The sequence below is a fragment of the Suricata suricatta genome, chromosome 16, assembly GCF_006229205.1.
Source record: "Suricata suricatta isolate VVHF042 chromosome 16, meerkat_22Aug2017_6uvM2_HiC, whole genome shotgun sequence".
NCBI lineage: Eukaryota > Metazoa > Chordata > Mammalia > Carnivora > Herpestidae > Suricata > Suricata suricatta.
In genome coordinates, this window is record NC_043715.1 from 56100395 (window position 1) to 56117276 (window position 16882).

The 16882-nt window shown below is 57.6% G+C and overlaps 1 protein-coding gene and 1 long non-coding RNA gene across 5 annotated transcripts in view; one reads left to right on the plus strand and one right to left on the minus strand.

Annotated features, from left to right (window-relative positions):
• Positions 1-4720: 4720 nt before the first annotated feature.
• On the minus strand, positions 4721-7612 carry LOC115280126. Its single transcript, XR_003903669.1, has 3 exons — positions 7301-7612; positions 5477-5691; positions 4721-4991 (listed from the first exon to the last, which is right to left on the minus strand). It is a non-coding gene; the product is annotated as an uncharacterized LOC115280126 (long non-coding RNA).
• TTYH1 (tweety family member 1) overlaps positions 6913-16882 on the plus strand; it is a 15022-nt gene continuing 5052 nt past the window's right edge. For 2 of the 4 annotated variants that reach the window (XM_029924650.1, XM_029924653.1), the window contains exons 1-6: positions 6915-7151; positions 10282-10460; positions 12359-12470; positions 12938-13158; positions 15268-15363; positions 16596-16668. In XM_029924650.1, coding sequence (XP_029780510.1) covers positions 7026-7151; positions 10282-10460; positions 12359-12470; positions 12938-13158; positions 15268-15363; positions 16596-16668 — 807 coding nt within the window. In that variant the 5' untranslated portion in view covers positions 6915-7025. Of the gene's footprint in view, positions 7152-10281; positions 10461-12358; positions 12471-12937; positions 13159-15267; positions 15364-16595; positions 16669-16882 lie in introns of all 4 variants that reach the window. The other 2 variants (XM_029924651.1, XM_029924652.1) reach the window with 2 other exon arrangements.

The following is a 16882-nucleotide window of genomic DNA, read 5'->3' on the forward strand; positions in this document are numbered from 1 at the left end:
TAGATGACAGCCCGGGCGGGCGTTCGCTGCAATGTGAGCTGGGAGGAGGGGCGTGGTCTTGGAGGCTGAGCCCTGAACCTGTGGGATCTGACTCTGCCTTTAGACAGATAATGTCGGAATTGACGTAAATCTAAAAATACCAGCTGGGAGCAGAGAAGTGCCCTGTGGCGTGGGGGAAAAACCTACCTCAGCATTGGTGTCGGAATTGGAGCCACCTCTTCCCCATGTCCTCACGTGGTTGTCCCTCTGTGTCTGTCTGTGTCTTAATCTCCTCTTATAAGGTCATCGGGCATATTGGATTAGGACCCACCATATGACCTCATCTGACATAATCACCTCCTCAGAGACCCTGTCCCTAGGTACAGTCACTGCTGAGGTACAAGGGCATTAGGACATCAACACGAGAGTTTAGTGGGGACACCGTGCAGCCCAGAGGAGCTGCAACCTGGTGTGTGTGCCTCTTACCGCACAGTGTGTGTTCTCTCCCTGCAGGGAGTAACACATCCAACGTGTTCAATTCCAAGTGCATTCCTGGTGGTCTTTGGCTTTAAAACATGCTTTAAGAACTCACAGCAGCAATAATTTGATTCGGAGGAAAGGAAACAAATTCTCGGTGGGCGAGAGAGAAAGGGGAGGTGGTTTCCCAAACATGCAAAGAGGAGAACAGACAAAGTGACCCTGAGTCCCCCTCCCTGCCCTCCGGCCCTTGGGTCTTAGCTGAGGCCTCCCACAGGGACAGGAGTGACTCTGGACGCCAAACGATGTTTTGCTACCGAGTTAGGGTGGACTATTGACCCGGTGAAATTGGGACAGTTGGAGAACCCCAAAATGGCAAGAGAATCTGGAAGACCTGCTCCAGATATAGCTGTGGGGGAGGGGCAGGAGACGCAGGCAGATGGCGTGCGAAGGCAGGATGAGAAGGAATAAAGCTGTCTCCTGTTCACACCAGTGAGCCCGAAACTTTTTTTTACTATCCTATCTTTTTTTTTAATTTGAAATTTTTTAAGTAAAATTTTTATTTTAGAATAGGTTTAAGTTTACAGAAAAGTACAAGGCTGGTACAGAGAGTTCCTGTCCCCCCGACACCGGGTCCCCCGCGCGTCGCTGCGGTGCGTTTGTTTGTCACGACACATGGGCCAACCTGGACGCATTCTTGTCACGTGACATCCACGTCTTATTAGGAAGGCTCTCCTCTGTTTTTACCGACTGTCCTGACCTGGATCCCATCCCGGGGGACACATTCTACTTGTCACCTTATCTTGTATGCTCCTCTTGACTGAAAGCTTCTCAGAGTCGTCTAGTTTTTGATGAACTTGACAGTTTCGAGGCGCCCCGGCCAGGTATTTGTAGAATGTGCTTCAGAGGAGACTGGCAGGCGTTTCTCTCCTACGCAGACCAGCTCACGGGGGAGCCACCGTTTTCCTCACACCATATGGAGGGCTTAATCCTATGCCTTATCTCGGCCGGTGCTGGTCCTAATCCCTGGGCGGGCAGTGTTTGTGAGGTTTCTCGGCAACAAAGTTACTGTCTTCCTCCAAGTGTCACACTGTCCCTTCTAGAAGACAGTCTCACGCTCAGCCCGGCCTTGAAGAGGGGGGTGTTGTGCTCCAACCCCTCCAGGGTAGGAGGCCAACGTGAATGATTTCTAATTCTTCTGTATGGGAGATTTGTCTTTTCTCTCCATGTCTTGCGTTTATTACTTTAGCCAACCATACCATCGTGGACTTATGGGTATTTACTTCATTTTTGGGTAATGATCTGATATTTCATCTATTCTGATTCTCTGATTAGAGCCCTGCTCTTTTCTTTTCAATCTTTTGCTATGAAAATCTTCAAACATAAAAAAGTTGAAAGACTATTCCAGTGAGGGGAAAACCCCCAAATAGTCCAATTATAAGATGGGCAAAGAAAGACTGATCATTTTCCAGAGAAGACATCCAGATGGCCAACAGGCCATCAACATCACTCACCATCAGGGAAATGCAAATCAAAACCACAGTGAGATCAGAATGGCTAAGATTAAAAAAACAAAACACCCTAGAGAAGGATGTGGAGAAAAGGGACCTTGCACTGTTGGTAGGAATGCAAATCAGTGCAGCTGTTCTGGAAGAAAGTATGGAGGTTCCTCAAAAGCTGACAGAAATACCTACAATTCAGCAGTTTCATTTTGGGTATTTACTGAGAGAGAATGAAACCACAGACTCAGCGATACCCGTGTATCTGTGACATGCATGTGGCGAATGGAGTATTACTCAGCCAGAAAAATGGAGGCGCTCCGGGCGTCTGTAACAACACAGATGGACCTTGTGGGCGTTCTGCTAGATGAACTAAGTCAGGCTGAGAAAGACAAAGACCGCCTGATCTTACTCACGTGTAGAATCAAAAACACCAAACTCCTAGATACAGAGAACAGATTGGAGGTTGGAAGGGGTGGGGGTGGGGGAGGGGATGGATGAATGTGGCCAAAGGGTATAAACTAGCAGTTATAAGCTATGGATGCTAGGGATCTAAAGTATAGCAAGTGACTATAATTTCCAACACCATATTCTAGAGCTGAAGGTTGTCACGGGCGCCTGGGGGCCCAGTCAGTTAAGCATCCAACTTCAGCTCAGGTCATAATCTCACAATCCGTGAGTTCGAGCCCCGGTGCGGGGCTCTGTGCTGACAGCTCAGAGCCTGGAGCTGCTTCCGATTCTGTGTCTCCCGCTCTCACAAATAAACATTAAACAAAATAAACTAAGTTGTCAAGAGAGCAGATTAGGAAAGCTCCTGCCACACACACATACAAAATGTAACTGCGTGAGGCCACGGGTGTGCTAACCTGTGAAAAGCATTTTGTAGTATACACAGATATCAAATCATTCTGTTGTATACTGAAGTCTACACAGCGTTCTGTGCCAACTATACCTCAGCACAGCTGGACGAAGTAAGAGATAGTATGGTGGCCAGATACTTGCTATCTAGACTCTACTATTAATATTTTTGCTTTATTACATATCCTTCTGTCGATCCATCTTTTCTTTTTTCTTTTTAATTTTTTTAATATTTGTTTTTTGAGGAAGAGAGAGAGAGAGAGAGCACCCACGAGTGGGGCAGGGTCAGAGAGAGAGGGAGACACAGATTCTGAAGCAGCTCCAGGCTCCCAGCTGTCAACAGAGCCCGACACGAGGCTCGAACCCACAAGCCATGAGATCATGACCTGAGCCGAAGGGGGATGCTTAACCAACTGAGCCACCGGGTGCCCCTCTAATTTTCTTTTTTGATCCATTTCAAGGGACACTGAAGACCTGCTACATTCCCCAACCTGTCTCCACCCCTTCCACCTCACCACTACTTAAGCATGCATATCATTAGCAACATTCCCCTACCTGCCTCCCACCCCCCCCCCACTACTTGACCGTGCATATCATTAGCTAGAGTTCTTATTTTCTTTTGAGGTAACATTTGCAGTGAAATGCACAAATCTTAAGTGTACCACAAATGCGGATCCCTGTGAAACCCAAACCCTTACCAAGATATGGAACAAGGCCTTCACTTCAGCCCTTTCCCAGTCAGCCCTGTCCCCACCTTCTCTGATTACTGTTGGTCCCACAGGTTAGTTCTGTCTGTTCTAGAACACCACCTGAATGGATTCTCACACTATATACTGAGCCACCTTGTTAAGCCGGGAAGTAGAAGAGTTTAAGTCTTGGGCAGGGGGTATATGCTGAACCCCGTTAGCCAGGCCCTGCTCTGGTCTTCTCTCAAGAGGGGTAGATCAATCAGGAGGGCTTCCTGGAGGAGGCGGCATTGCGTCTCTCTCTGGCTCCCTTCCTGCCTCTCTGGGCTACTCCTCCACAGCCTCTTCGTGGGCCCCTTCCTCCGCTTGCTGGTGCTGCTCAGCATCTGGCTAGGCCAGAGCTTATAAATCAGCCAGCTCCAACCCACAGACAGGTTTTATTTGGCCCACACAGTATTTTTTTTTTTTTTTGTATTTGAGTTCGTTTTAACATTTAAGAGCTGAGGGATTTTGCTTTTAAAAATATCCACATTTCTTTCTCCTGGAAATTTGAAACATCTGGCAATGTTGTGCCCCTCTTCCTGATCGCTAGTATTGGCTGACGCCAGATACGAACAACCATGTACTCTGAGCCCTCCTCCATGGGGCGGGGGGGATTCTCAGGCACGCAAGCCCTGAATTAACACCTGTAGAGCCTGAGATGGCATCCGAGTGGCGTTCAGAGACCGCCCCGGAATAACTGTTTGTCTTTCCCAGGAGGAACAGCCTCAGGGAGCAAAGGCAGGAGAAAGCAGAAGAGAACAAATTTCTGTCAGACAGCATCTCTGCTCTTCCACGGACTGGGACGGGTGCCTTGGGTTCAGTCAGTAAAGGCTAGAACAATCCCCTAAAGAATGTGGTCCATTATGGGACCTAAACCATATGTGAGAGAGACAGAGAGATAGATACCAAAGAAAGAGCCAGAGGGAGAAAGAGAGACATACAGTCAACAAACCTTTTTAATTTTTTATGTTTATTTATTTTTGAGATAGAGAAAGACTGAACATGAGCAGGGGAGGGGCAGAGAGAGGAAGACACAGAATCTGAAGCAGGCTCCAGGCTCTGAGCTGTCAGCACAGAGACTGACACGGGGCTCGAACTCATGATCCACGAGATCATGACCTGAGTTGAAGTCGGATGCTTGACCAACTGAGCCACCCAAGCGCCCCAACAAACCTTTTTCTGAGGGGAGTGGAAGGGGGTGGTATGTGCCATGGGTGCATGTGTGTCTGTCTGTTCACGCATGCAGCATGCTGCGGGGGGTGCAGGAACAAAACGCTGCGCCCCCTTGGAAGCCAATAGAACCTACTCCACGTTAGTATTAGTTACTCCTTTTCTAACACCAACCTGCGTGGACCCCTGGAACTCGAGATTAGTGGTTGTTCGCGATTGCAAGTCAAGACCTGTTAGCCGGTCATGAAACATTCAGGACGTTGTGACCACAGTTTTGTTTCTGAAACAGAATGAACATCGGAGATATTGGAGAGCATTACGCTTAGAGGAGGTCAGTTTGGTTTAGGACCCTTTTCACTTCGCAAGTGTATATACGCGTGTGTGTGTGCCAGGTCACGCTGGAAGACCTCAACAGTGTGGCTGAGGTCCCGCATGTTGGAAAGCGTCCACCCTCAAATATGATCTATCTGGGGAGGGTAGACACAAGGCCCGAGGGTGGGAGACGTGAAACAGGACTCAGAGGGTATGTTTGACTTGATCTGATGGGCAGTAGGGAGCCACTGAGTGCTCGTGAGTCGCCGACTCACAGTGACCGCCTCACCCCAGCCCCAGATACACGTGCCCGACCACGTACACTGTGGAATTTGGAATTCTTCTCCCCGTTAGCGAGTCCTGCTCTTTCCGTCCACACTGGCTGTGGATACGGCGTAGGAGATGACCCCACAGAGCTGTTAGGACAGTCCAATCTCACCTCTCTGTGCTCACCTGACAGACAGCGACGCAGAGACTCCAAGATGAGAAATCACTTGGCTCCGGTCACTTAGGACAACTCGTGGCTTCGCATTTCAGGGACCTCACCGTCTCCAGGCCCCATGCAGCCTGTCTGGTTGGGGACAGTGGAGGACTGACTCCAGCCGCTGGATTTCAACTTGGAGGTGGGCTGGAGAAGACCAGGGCAGTGATGCTGAGTGTGTGTGTGTCTGTGTGTGTGTGTGTGTGTGAGAGAGAGAGAGAGAGAGAGAGAGAGAGAGAGAGAGAGAGAGAGAGAGAGAGATGAGGGCGGTACCTTTACTCTTCTGTCTCCTTCATCACCATCAGCCTCATCACCATCACCACCATCATTAGCGTCACTGTCGCCAACATCATCATCACTGTCACCACCATCATCACCACCACTAATCATTCTTTTCCTCTGAGTAAGGGGATGGGCAGCTACCTATCCCAACCCTTCCTCACCAACCAGGGGCACAATGTTGGCAGGAGAACCCTAGGTGGGGTGCTAACCTCCCCCTTTTCCTCCTGCCCATCTCAGTCCTTGCCGGTGAGGCCTGGGGTGGGGACCCCACATGGCAAAGTCGAGTCTAGCTCTACAAGGGTGGGGGGGGTTCTGTGGGGCAGATTCCTAAGAACCTTAGTTTTAGCCTCAACAATGACCGCCCGGACAGGAATGTCCAAGTGGCTGGGTCCCCTCCAAGGGTCTCTACTTCCCCATGTATCAGGGTGGCATCAGTGGGTTCCTAGGAAACTCAGCATAGGGAGTGGCTGGAAAAATACTGTCAACTGTGAAGTGAATGGAAAGGGTCGATTGAATCCGTACGTACATCCAAGCAATCCTCAGTGAGCTTGGAGGGCCTCTTAAACACATGTCAGGCATTCTTTCCTATAAAGATGAGAGGGGTCCCTAGAGAGATGAGCAGGGTTCTCTCTAGGGCTGGGAGGGGTCCTTAACACTGGTGAGCAGGCATACATTCTAGAATGGTCTGCACACATAGAAAGGGTTGTTTATAGAAGAGGTGTTTTTATACAGACTTACAAAGGTGGGGCTTGTATCCAAATGGCCTCCTTTATGAGCGAGATTACCCTCACACACAGAAATGAAGGGTTTTTTATGGGTGCAGTTGACCCCTCTTTGGAAAATGCTGTGCAAATACTTAGCGACCTTTGCGCAGACATCTAAGGGACCCTTATGCCGCTGCAGGGTGATATCACAGTATGAGCGGCCTCATCTGGACAAGGCTGTCGCTGGACGGAGTGGTACCTGCGCCCGCCACGGGTGGGAGCCGTCTCCTAGGGGCGGAGCGCTGCCCCCCCCTCCCCAGTCGCGGCGCCGCAGTTCCGCCGGCAACCACCAGGGGCAGCACCGTCCCCGCCTGTCCCGCGCCTCCCCCCTCCTCCCCCAATCTCCGCCCCCCTCCCTCTCCTCCCCCTGCTCCTCTCCCCTGAGCCCCGCCAGACCCCGCTTCTCCCGCGCCCCGCTCCACTGCGGAGGCTCCGCGGCCCCGGCGTTGGTCCCGCTGCGCCCTCCCCGGGGGCTATGGGGGCGGCCCCGGGCTACCGACCCTCCGCTTGGGTGCATCTGCTCCACCAGCTGCCCCGCGCCGACTTCCAGCTCCACCCGGTTCCCAGCGGTTTCGCGCCCCAAGAGCAAGAATACCAGCAGGTGGGAGCAGGTGCGGGGTCCCGGGGGCGGGGGCGCGGAGGGTGGGCAGAGCTGACGGGTCCGAGGGAGGAGGGGGCTGGGTGACAAGAGTCCTGTGTTCTCCGCGGGTGGGGGCCCGGACTTTGGGGTATCTCATGAGGCTCCCATACCTGGAGGTCCCCCTGGACGGGTGCTGGGAGACCGGAGCCCTGGCTCCTTAAATAAGGGAGGGCCAGGGGCCTGGACCCCTCGGTCCCAGAGGGGAAGGACTGGGGTGCCTTGGGTTCCGGGGTCTCGAGAGCTGCCTGGGAAGCGAGCCTCCAGGGTCACCAGGGAGATGGGTCCACTCTCCGTGTCCTAGAAGATGACCCCTCCTCTGATAGGGTCGGGCCAGTGCAGGTGAATACGTCCCGGTTAAGGTGCGACTCAGGAGAGACAGGAGCTGATAATGGTGGAGAGGGAGAAGGCTGGGTGCCCGGTCCAGGACGGGATGACACCTGAAATGGGGAAGGGGCGGGAGGGAGGGAGGGTCAGGGCTGGGGAAATGAGGTGGAGGTGCTAGCGAAGGAATGTTCAGCCAGTCCTAGACCAAGACAGGAGGGTGGTCAGCGGGCCGCTGGGGCGTGTGGGGGCGGGGATGAAAATGAGGTTCCATTTGGGGACCAGAGGATGACAGAAATGGGTCTGGAGGGTGGGGCTGGGTGGGAACCTTACAGAAGCTGCCCTCCCTGGGGAAGGGACCCAGCCTGGGTCAGCTCCAAAAGGGGGAGAAAGAACTGTCCCCTGACCCAGTTTAATTCAAGTCCTTGACTTTGAGATTAATGAAAAGCAAGGCTTGGCCGGGCATGGGGTGGGGAGAGTGGGGGGATGCTGGGAGTCCTGGTCCCGAGCCCTGTCTAGAGGGTCTAGGCCCGTCGGATCCGTGCAGGGGGAGCTCCTGGGACAGAGGGCTGGGGGATTGGAGAGCTTAGAAGTGGGGGGGGGGGCCAGGAAAGCAGAGAGGGGGATGTGTGCTGTATTCTGAGCTATTTGGGTCATGCCTGTGCCAGCCGGGAACAGCTCCTCCCTGCCCGCGCCGCGCCGCCCGCTCCCCACCAGACGGGGACCGCCATCCCCTCGCCCACAACCTCGGCTTGCACAATCCCAACCTCTAGTGCCCGGCACCGAGGCCCCCTTACGGCGGGGACACCTGCCGACACAGCAAGCCAGCAGCTCGCCTGTCCCAGTCCTGGTCATGGCCGGAGGCACTCGGAGAGGCTCACTCCACCCCATCAGGGTGACAGCCCCGGGGCCGTGCACAGAGTCACGCGGTCCGAGGGGACACGCCCCCCAGGGAGATTACCGCTGTGGGCACAGCTGGAAAAAGTCAGGCACTGGGTGACACCAGGCTGAGAGACACACTCACGCACACCTATGTGGTCCCATACACATACTTACACGCGTGTACACACGCTCACAGACACCCATGTAGTCTCATACACACACTCACACGCATGTATACACACTTACACACACCCACGTAGTCCCATACACATACTCACATGCATGTATGCACACTCACACACCCACGTAGTCCCATACACACACTCACATGCATGTATGCACACTCACACACACCCACGTGGTCACACACACTCACACACATGTATACACACACGTAGTCACATGCACATACTTACACACCCCACATAGTCGAATACGCATGCTTACATGTATACACACTCACACCCATGTAGTCATATACACATGCTTACATGCATGTATACATACACACATGTAGTCACATATGCATGCTTGCACACTTGTACACACTCACATGTTCGTGCCCTTACTCAGATACATTCCCCACACTCACGTGTATTCACACACAGTCCCCTATGCTTACACACACTCACATGTGCATGCAGACACACACATGTATTCACACATTCCTACCCTCACCCCCCCACACACACTCACTTATGCACACAGTCCCCTATGTGTACACACTCAGACCCCCCTCACACCCACAAAGCCACATATACTTACGCACATGTATACACATGCACGCGTTCCTGCCCTCACTCCCACACTGACCACGCCCTCCCACAGTCACATACACATGCACATGTTCACATTCACACAAACACACATCTTAACACCCACACACACACTCTCTCACACAGACACACACTCAGGTGTAGTAGCTCATGGTAGACAAACTCAGTCAAAGATAAAACATCCAGTTTCACAGCCGGAAACACAAATGAGCCACACGCGTGTGTCACACCCCTCACTGCAGGGGCAGAGGCACAGGCACTGTAGTTTCTGGGAAGCAGCCCGAGCGGGTCCGGAGCTCTGGTTCTGTTCCCGGGGCGGTCCCTGCGGTGCTGTGTGGCTCCGGGCAAGCCCCGGCCCGTTCTGGGCGCCTGTGAAGAGGACAGACTGCGCGGCCCCACGGTGCAGTCCTGCGCGGATCTGCGGCCGTGCTTTGAGGCTTTTCCGTCTACAGACCCTGTTCTCTCCCTGCGTGCAGCTCTCTGTCCCCTTTCTCTGAATCCCTCTCTCTGTCTCTGTATCTCCGAGTCTTGCACACACACTCACTGTCATGGAGGCTGTCACGCCCCCCTCCCTGTGAGTCCCTGGGTGACAGACTCACGCTGCAGTGGGTGTGCAACAGCTCAGCAGCAGGGGAGAGCGAGCGAGCAGTGAGGGGGGAGGACCAGCGAGGAGGAGGAGGAGGGCTGCCCACCCCCAGCCTCTCACACGTCTCCAGGAACAGGCACCCCCGTCCACCCCCGATCTCACCCAGTTCCGGATCCAGGTCTCAGCAGGTCCTAGGACGTGCTCTACCCATTCCAACCGCCTGGTTGGGGTGAGGAGGTGACAGTCTCAGAGAGAGCAAGGCCCCTGAGGAAGGTCACACGCAGAGCGGAACTGGAACCCGGGGTTCGGGCCTCTCTGTTGGATGCTCCCTCCGGTGACCCAGCTGCAAGCCACCGAGCCCAGATGCCAGACTGGGAGGAGCTGGGGACCCCACCTCTCCCAACAGGCCTGAGAACCACAGGCTGGGCTTGACCCCCAGTCTAGCCAGGACTTCCTTCCACCTCCGCTGAAGTCCCGCATCCAGGCCCCCCAGCCCCTCTGAGGCCTCCTGTCTCCCCTTCCCCAGGCCCTGTTGCTGGTGGCGGCCTTGGCGGGCCTGGGCTTGGGCCTGAGCCTCATCTTCATTGCTGTCTACCTCATCCGCTTTTGCTGCTGCCGGCCCCCGGAGCCCCCTGGGGCCAAGAGCCCCCCACCCGGGGGAGGCTGTGTCACCTGGAGCTGTATCGCTGCCCTTCTCGTCGGCTGGTAATGGGGCCCCAGGGTGGGCGGGGAAGTGGGGACGGGGCTCCCCACACTCGCGCTCAGTCTTGCGGAGGTGTCCTGGCAGCAGGAAGAATGCTCCCATTGTATGGATGGAGAAACTGAGTTTCGAGAGGAGTGACCTCCCAAGGACAGCCAGCCCCGCAGGAGGAGGCAGGGGTTAGGAGCCAGGGTTTGGTGGCCTTGTCACTGAATAGCTGTGCAACTAGGAGATATAATCTCTCCAGGTCTCAGTTTACACATCTCTAAAATGGACATTACAGTAATGCCCGTCTCCTAGTTATGGTAAGATTAAATGACAGCATGTCCACTGCCTGGCGCACAGTCGTACTCAGCAAACGGTGACCAGTGATGTCACTCACTCATTCATTCATTCATTCATTCATTCATTCATTCTACAACTATTTCCTGGGGACCTACTGTGTGCCAGGACAGGCCCCAACCAGCCGGACAAGATGCTTGCCCTCATGGGGCTGATGATCTAGTCAGGCAGACAGACAACAAAGGAATATATTCAGGATCCCAGAGCAGACCCACCTGCGGCCCACACCTGAGCTGGTCCAACGCCTTCCCACAGCAACCCGGCTGGGTTCACGGTCCTCGCACCCAGGTTGGAAAGGCCAAGTCTTAGGGAGAGGCAGAAGGCAACTTTTCAAGGCCCGATTGGCCTAGTGGTGGGGCTGCAAGCCCCCACCCTCTTCTGTAACCCCCCCCCACACTGGGGGTGGGTAGAGAAGAGAGGACAGCTTGAGGAACCACCACTATCAAGAGGCAGCTCTAAGCGCGGCCTTGGCCGCAGGCCACCCCCACCAGTGCAGAGCCATCCTGTTCCCCAGGTTAGGGTGACTGGATCCAAAAGACCTGCCCCGAACTGGACCCGGGAGTGGTGGCCAGGCTCTCCCCCGCCCCCTCGCTGCAGGGACCAGCAGAATGTGTTTGGGGGTGTCTGTGGGGGAGGAGGGCTGGGTGTCCTATATCCAAAATGCTTCCTCCTCGGGCTCTCCTGAGTGGGGGTGGATGGGAGTGGTGGACAAAGGCCCCGTGGGGGAGAGACACAGCCGCCCCGTGGCCTGGGAACAAGGGCAGCTTTGTGGGACTGAGAACAATGGACGGGGGCCTGGGCAGGCGTGGGATCCCGGGCCTGGGGGTGGGGACCCGTTAGCAGGGGCTGGGAACTGTGGGGACGGCAGGCTCCCTCCGCCCGGTCCAGCCTGGCCCTCCGCTGAGGGACACTCTGGGGGTGGTTGGGGGGATGGGCCCACATTCAGACCCCACAATGGAGCTCTGTGTGCCGGCTGCGAAGGGGCGGGGGCGCAGGCTTCGGGCCCATCGGCCCACATTCCCTTGCTTTGCTCCCAGCTGGCCAGACCTTGGGTCCCCGGGGGGTGGGGGAAGGCGGGGAGCTCTGGGCTTGGCTCCGGGGTCCCCCAGGAGATGATGGCTGAGGCCCTGCGCTCCTAGGATCCCCCAGCAGGCAGGGAGGGGATGGCGGGACCCTGAAGTGAGAGGTGCTCCTGTCTGGATGCCTGAGGGAAGGATGCGGATTGGGTGTGGGGCCAGCATCCTGGGGGGGGCGGGTGGCGTTCTCCTGGGGCTGGGAGCTACGGGGTTCCGCTCCAGTGAGGCGCGGGTTAAATCTGTCCCCCCCCCCACTCCACCCACCATTAGCATCACAATGACGTCCCAGGGCAGGGGGGGAAGTGGGGGGGGGCTTCCCGTTACCTTGGCAACTGGTGGGGGCCAGGCTGGAGACGTTCGTTCCCACGGAGGGCTGGACCAATGGGGCCGGGGTGGGAGCGGGACTGGGCGCGTGAGCGGGTGGTGGGGGCAGCAGCCCCAGGGTCCCAGGGCAGGTTGTGATTTCCCATCCCTCCCCCTCTCAGCGCCGGCATTGGCATCGGTTTCTATGGCAACAGCGAGACCAGTGATGGGGTGTCCCAGCTCAGCTCGGCGCTGCTGCATGCCAACCACACGCTCAGCGCCATAGACCACCTGGTGAGGGGCCATGCAGGGGCCGGACCCCAGCTCTGCATACCCCCAGACCGGGACACAGGGCTACCTCCCCGGGAGTCCGGACCCAAACTCAGAACCCACACCTGAAACTTAGGACCCCAGACTCAGAACTTCAGGTTGCAACTTGTGGACCTCCCACTGGACACCTGGACCCCCATCCCTGGGTGCAACCAGGACCTTAACCCAGATCTGGAACGTGGGGCTTGAACCCAGACCCTGTTCACACTTGGTCTCTACCTGGGACCCAAGCCACTGAGCGCCCAGGGCTCCTGATGGAGGCCACAGAACTCTACCCCTCCCTCCTTCCCTCATTCCACAGATGTCCTAGCCCCTCGATCTCAGACACCAGCCACCGCTCACCCCTGCTTCACCCCCACAACTCTGTCCCCCAACCCCAGCCTCCCCCAAAGAATGCCCTCCCCTGACCCCAGCCTCACCCCTGCACGCAGGTGCTGGAAATGGTGGAGAGGCTGGGCGAGGCCGTGAGGACCGAGCTGACCAGCCTGGAGGAGGTGCTTGCGCAGCGCACCGAGCTGGTGGCCGCAGCGCGGGGCGCCCGGCGGCAGGCAGAGGCCATGGCCCAGCAGCTGCAGGGGCTGGCCTTCTGGCGGGGAGTGCCCTTGAGCCCCCTGCAGGTGGCCGAAGATGTGTCCTTTGTGGAGGAGTACAGGTGGGTGACGGCGCCTCCCTGCCCCGTGCGGCAGGGGTTCTCACCCTGGGCGCCTGCGCCGCCGGGGACATCGGGCCACCTCGGGAGACGTGTCTGGTCGTCACCGCTGGGGACAGGGCCCTAGAGACCGGAGATGCGTCCTACAATGCACAGGACGGCCCCTGCAGCACCGGGTGACCTGTCCCAAGTGTCAGCAGTGCCCAGGCCGAGAAACCCTGTGACAGAGTTGGTCGAGTCGCCCCCGCCACCTCACCCCAGTGCCATCCGCTCACTCCCGCCCAGCCTGGCTCTGCTCTTGTCACCCATCCATCCCTCTGACACGCGCACCCACTCCACACAGTGATTTAGCGCCTTCTGGTGCAAGAGAGACGTGCCCAGGTGGTTGGGGCTCTAGAGCCAGAGGGCCATTCCCTCACCAGTTCTGTGCCTCAGTGTCCCGATCTGTAAAACGGGAACAATGGATAGCGTTCCCCTCATTGGACTCTTGAGGATTAGACGCGTCTGTATCTGTTGAGTGCTTGCAATAGCGCATCCTATACAGTTGTCTGTCAAAACGTACGTTTTTATTAAGACCGAGCAATGAACAAAACACAGCATTTCCTACCCGTCTTCCGGTAAAGGGGCCAATAAGAAACACGCACACGAGCAAAACATTTTCTCTATGGTGCCGGGCGATAAGAACTTTGGAGAAAACGGGGCAGGAGAGAGCGATGGGCTGGGGACAGGGGCCGGCGGTTGGAGCGTGCACTGGCAGGGGCGGCGACCCGATATTTGAAGGAGGGACAGAACAAACCCTGCAGACTTCTGGGGCCACCTTCCCAGCGGCCAGCGCGATGGCGTTCTCCCTGCTCCTGCTGCTAGGGGTTCCCTCTCTTGCTTGTCCGACACCCTCTGCGGGCCCTGTGCCCGGGGCGGAGGCAGACCAGGACGGAAGCAGTCTGTGGCAAGGGCACCACCGTGGGCCATCGGACGGGCCTGGGTCCCAGTGAGGACAGTTCTGCTTCGTGGCTAAGCCCAGAGGCCGCACGTGCCAGGCCCCAGCCCCCTTCCAGGGGTCCCGGGCGCTGTGCAGGCTCCGCCAGGGTGAGGCAGGCCCACCACCACCAGGAAACATCTGACAGGAGAGTGCTGGCACTTGAGAGCCATGGTGGCCAGCTTCCTGCAAGGGACACAGGGCCCCTGCAGGGAGAGCTTCCTGGCAGCATTCCTGGAGGCTGAGAGCAGGAGTTCAGGGCAGCACAACTAGGGCAGAAGGCTGGGCTGCCCCTGATGGCAGGGAGAGTGCAGCTGCTGTGTGCGTGCACGGTGTGTGCCGTGTGTGCCGTGTGCGTGTGCGGCATGTGCCGTGTGCATGTGCCTGTGAGTTGTGCCGTGTGCATGTGCTGTGTGCGGTGTGTGCCGTGTGCATGTGCTGTGTGCGGCAGGTGATGCGCCGTGTGTGGTGCGTGGTGCGGGCCCTGTGCATGTGCAGCGGGGACACTGGCAGCAAAGGCCTGGAGATCTCCCGGGCACTTGGCCAGCTCCTTCCCCGGGAAGGAGGGTCCCCCGCCTCGGCACAGCTGCGTGGGGAGCACGGAGAGTGAAGCTGTGTACCGAGCACTCACTACGTCCTGCACTCCATGGGCGTGAATCACTCCCTGACTCCTGACTAGATGACACCTGCAGCTCCCTGGCTACCGCGCGAGGTCACACTGAAGTGTCCGCGTGCTCGGCACCCTCTCTGCCCCTCCACTAGCCTCACGACATCCTCTTGGAGCATGTGCTGGTGTTCTCCCCCACGGTGCAGGCGGGGAAACCAAGGCACAGGGGGCAAAGTCCCTGAGACGAGGGTTGCATGCAGCTAGGAGGCGGAGAGAGGCTGGCCCTGAGCCTCAGCGCACGCCTGGGAATGACTCCCTTCACTCCGCGGACTGTCACTCGTGCCTGGTGGCAGGGCTTCTGCACGCTGCTATCGGGGGAGGGTCCAGGCGCCGGGCCGGACCTCAGCCCTGACCGGCTGCGGCGGCCGCCTCCCAGTGCACCCTGTTCACAATGAGCCAGCCACGGCGGGAGCCATTCCTCCCAGCTGAGTCCTGGGCTGGGTCTGTGTCACTCTCGTCCCTCCTCCAGGTGGCTGGCCTACGTCCTGCTGCTGCTGCTGGAGCTGCTGGTGTGCCTCTTCACGCTCCTGGGCCTGGCGAAGCAGAGCAAGTGGCTGGTGATCGTGTAAGCGCCGCACCCACGCGGCGGCACTCGGGGGCCTCTTCCTGTCCCACGCGCTCCTGCGAGGGGTACCCCTACTGTCCTTCCCGCCTGGAGCTGCTTCCGTTTCCTGCCCCTGAGCTTGCCTGGAGGCCCCGGGCTGGGCCCGGCAATGGAGACATCCGGCCAGTGCTGGCCCGAGAGGCGCAGGGCAGACCGGAAACACGGGATTTGAGGCCACGCAAGTGTCCCCAAAGTCTGGAAGCCAGGCTTTGGTGGTGCTGAGGATGGGGGTGCGCACCCAACTGCCCGGGAGCGAGGGGCCCTCAGGCACCTGCCCGATAGTGGAAGGATGTGGGGCAGAAGGCGGCCACACCTGAGGCTCTGTGGCCCTTGCGTGGCTCACGGGGATCTCACTACCACACTCGTTACTTAACGGCTTGTTCTGCGTGGCCAGCTCTCTTCTGGAACCCACACGCTAACCCTGTGAGGAGGGGCTTTCCTTCTCCCCACTGGACACAGGGGAGACTGGGGCTCAGAGAGGTAGGGCCGCTTGCTCAGGGCCACACAGCCAGGAAGTGCTGGAGCTGGTGTTCGACTCAGGGCCAGCCTATCCCATTCAGAGGAGCCCTTGTGTCCTCCCAGCCTCTGGGGGCCCTGCTGGGCTCTCCAGTCTCCATGCCCACCCCAGGTCAGGCTTACAGACGGGGACCACCCTCCAGCGCTAACCCTCACCCCCAGACCCCAGCTCTGGAGAAAGCCCCGGCTGCAATTTCAGCCCTGGCCAGGCCCCCACTCCTTGGAGGAGGAGTCTGGACAGAGCAGGCGGCTGAGCAAGCTACGCTCAAGCCCGGGAGGCAGGCCTGGGGGTTACCGGGCTCCTGGGGATTCAAGGCCAGGAAACAGAGTCCAGAGCAGGCGGTAGCTCTCCCAGAATCCGGGAGCAAGGCAGGGGCAGAGCTGGGCTGGGGTCTGGGGTGCTGGCTTGCCAGCCCAGGGCCCCTCTCACTGTCCTCCCCCTCACCCCCAGGCAGCAGCCAGAGGTTCAGTTTGACATCAACAACCACAGATGTACAACCTGCACTCACGGCCCCCACCCCCGCCCTGTTTCTCCACCCCTAATTCTGGTCCTCTAGGCTCTAGAGGGCTGTAGGGAAGGGGGGTGGTCATGGGATTTGGGGTGGAGGAAGGAAAGAGGTGAGGCAGGGAGAGTAAGAAACCCAGAACCCCAAGTCCAATCCCCTCCCCCTTTATAGGATGACAGTGATGAGTCTCCTGGTTCTCGTCCTGAGCTGGGGCTCCATGGGGCTGGAGGCAGCTGCAGCTGTGGTGAGTGCTGGCGGCCAGGCCCCTGGGCCTCTGGGGCTAGCAACCTTGACTCCTGGATCCTGGGGCAGATCCTGAGGGGAAGGACCTGGGGCCAGGATCACAGGTTCAAGGTCTAGATCCTGAGGGTTGGAAGTTAGAGCCTTAGACACATGTATTCTAAGGGAGGAGGGGCTGGGGCAGGACCCCTGGGTCTGAGGGAGGAGGGGCTGGGGGC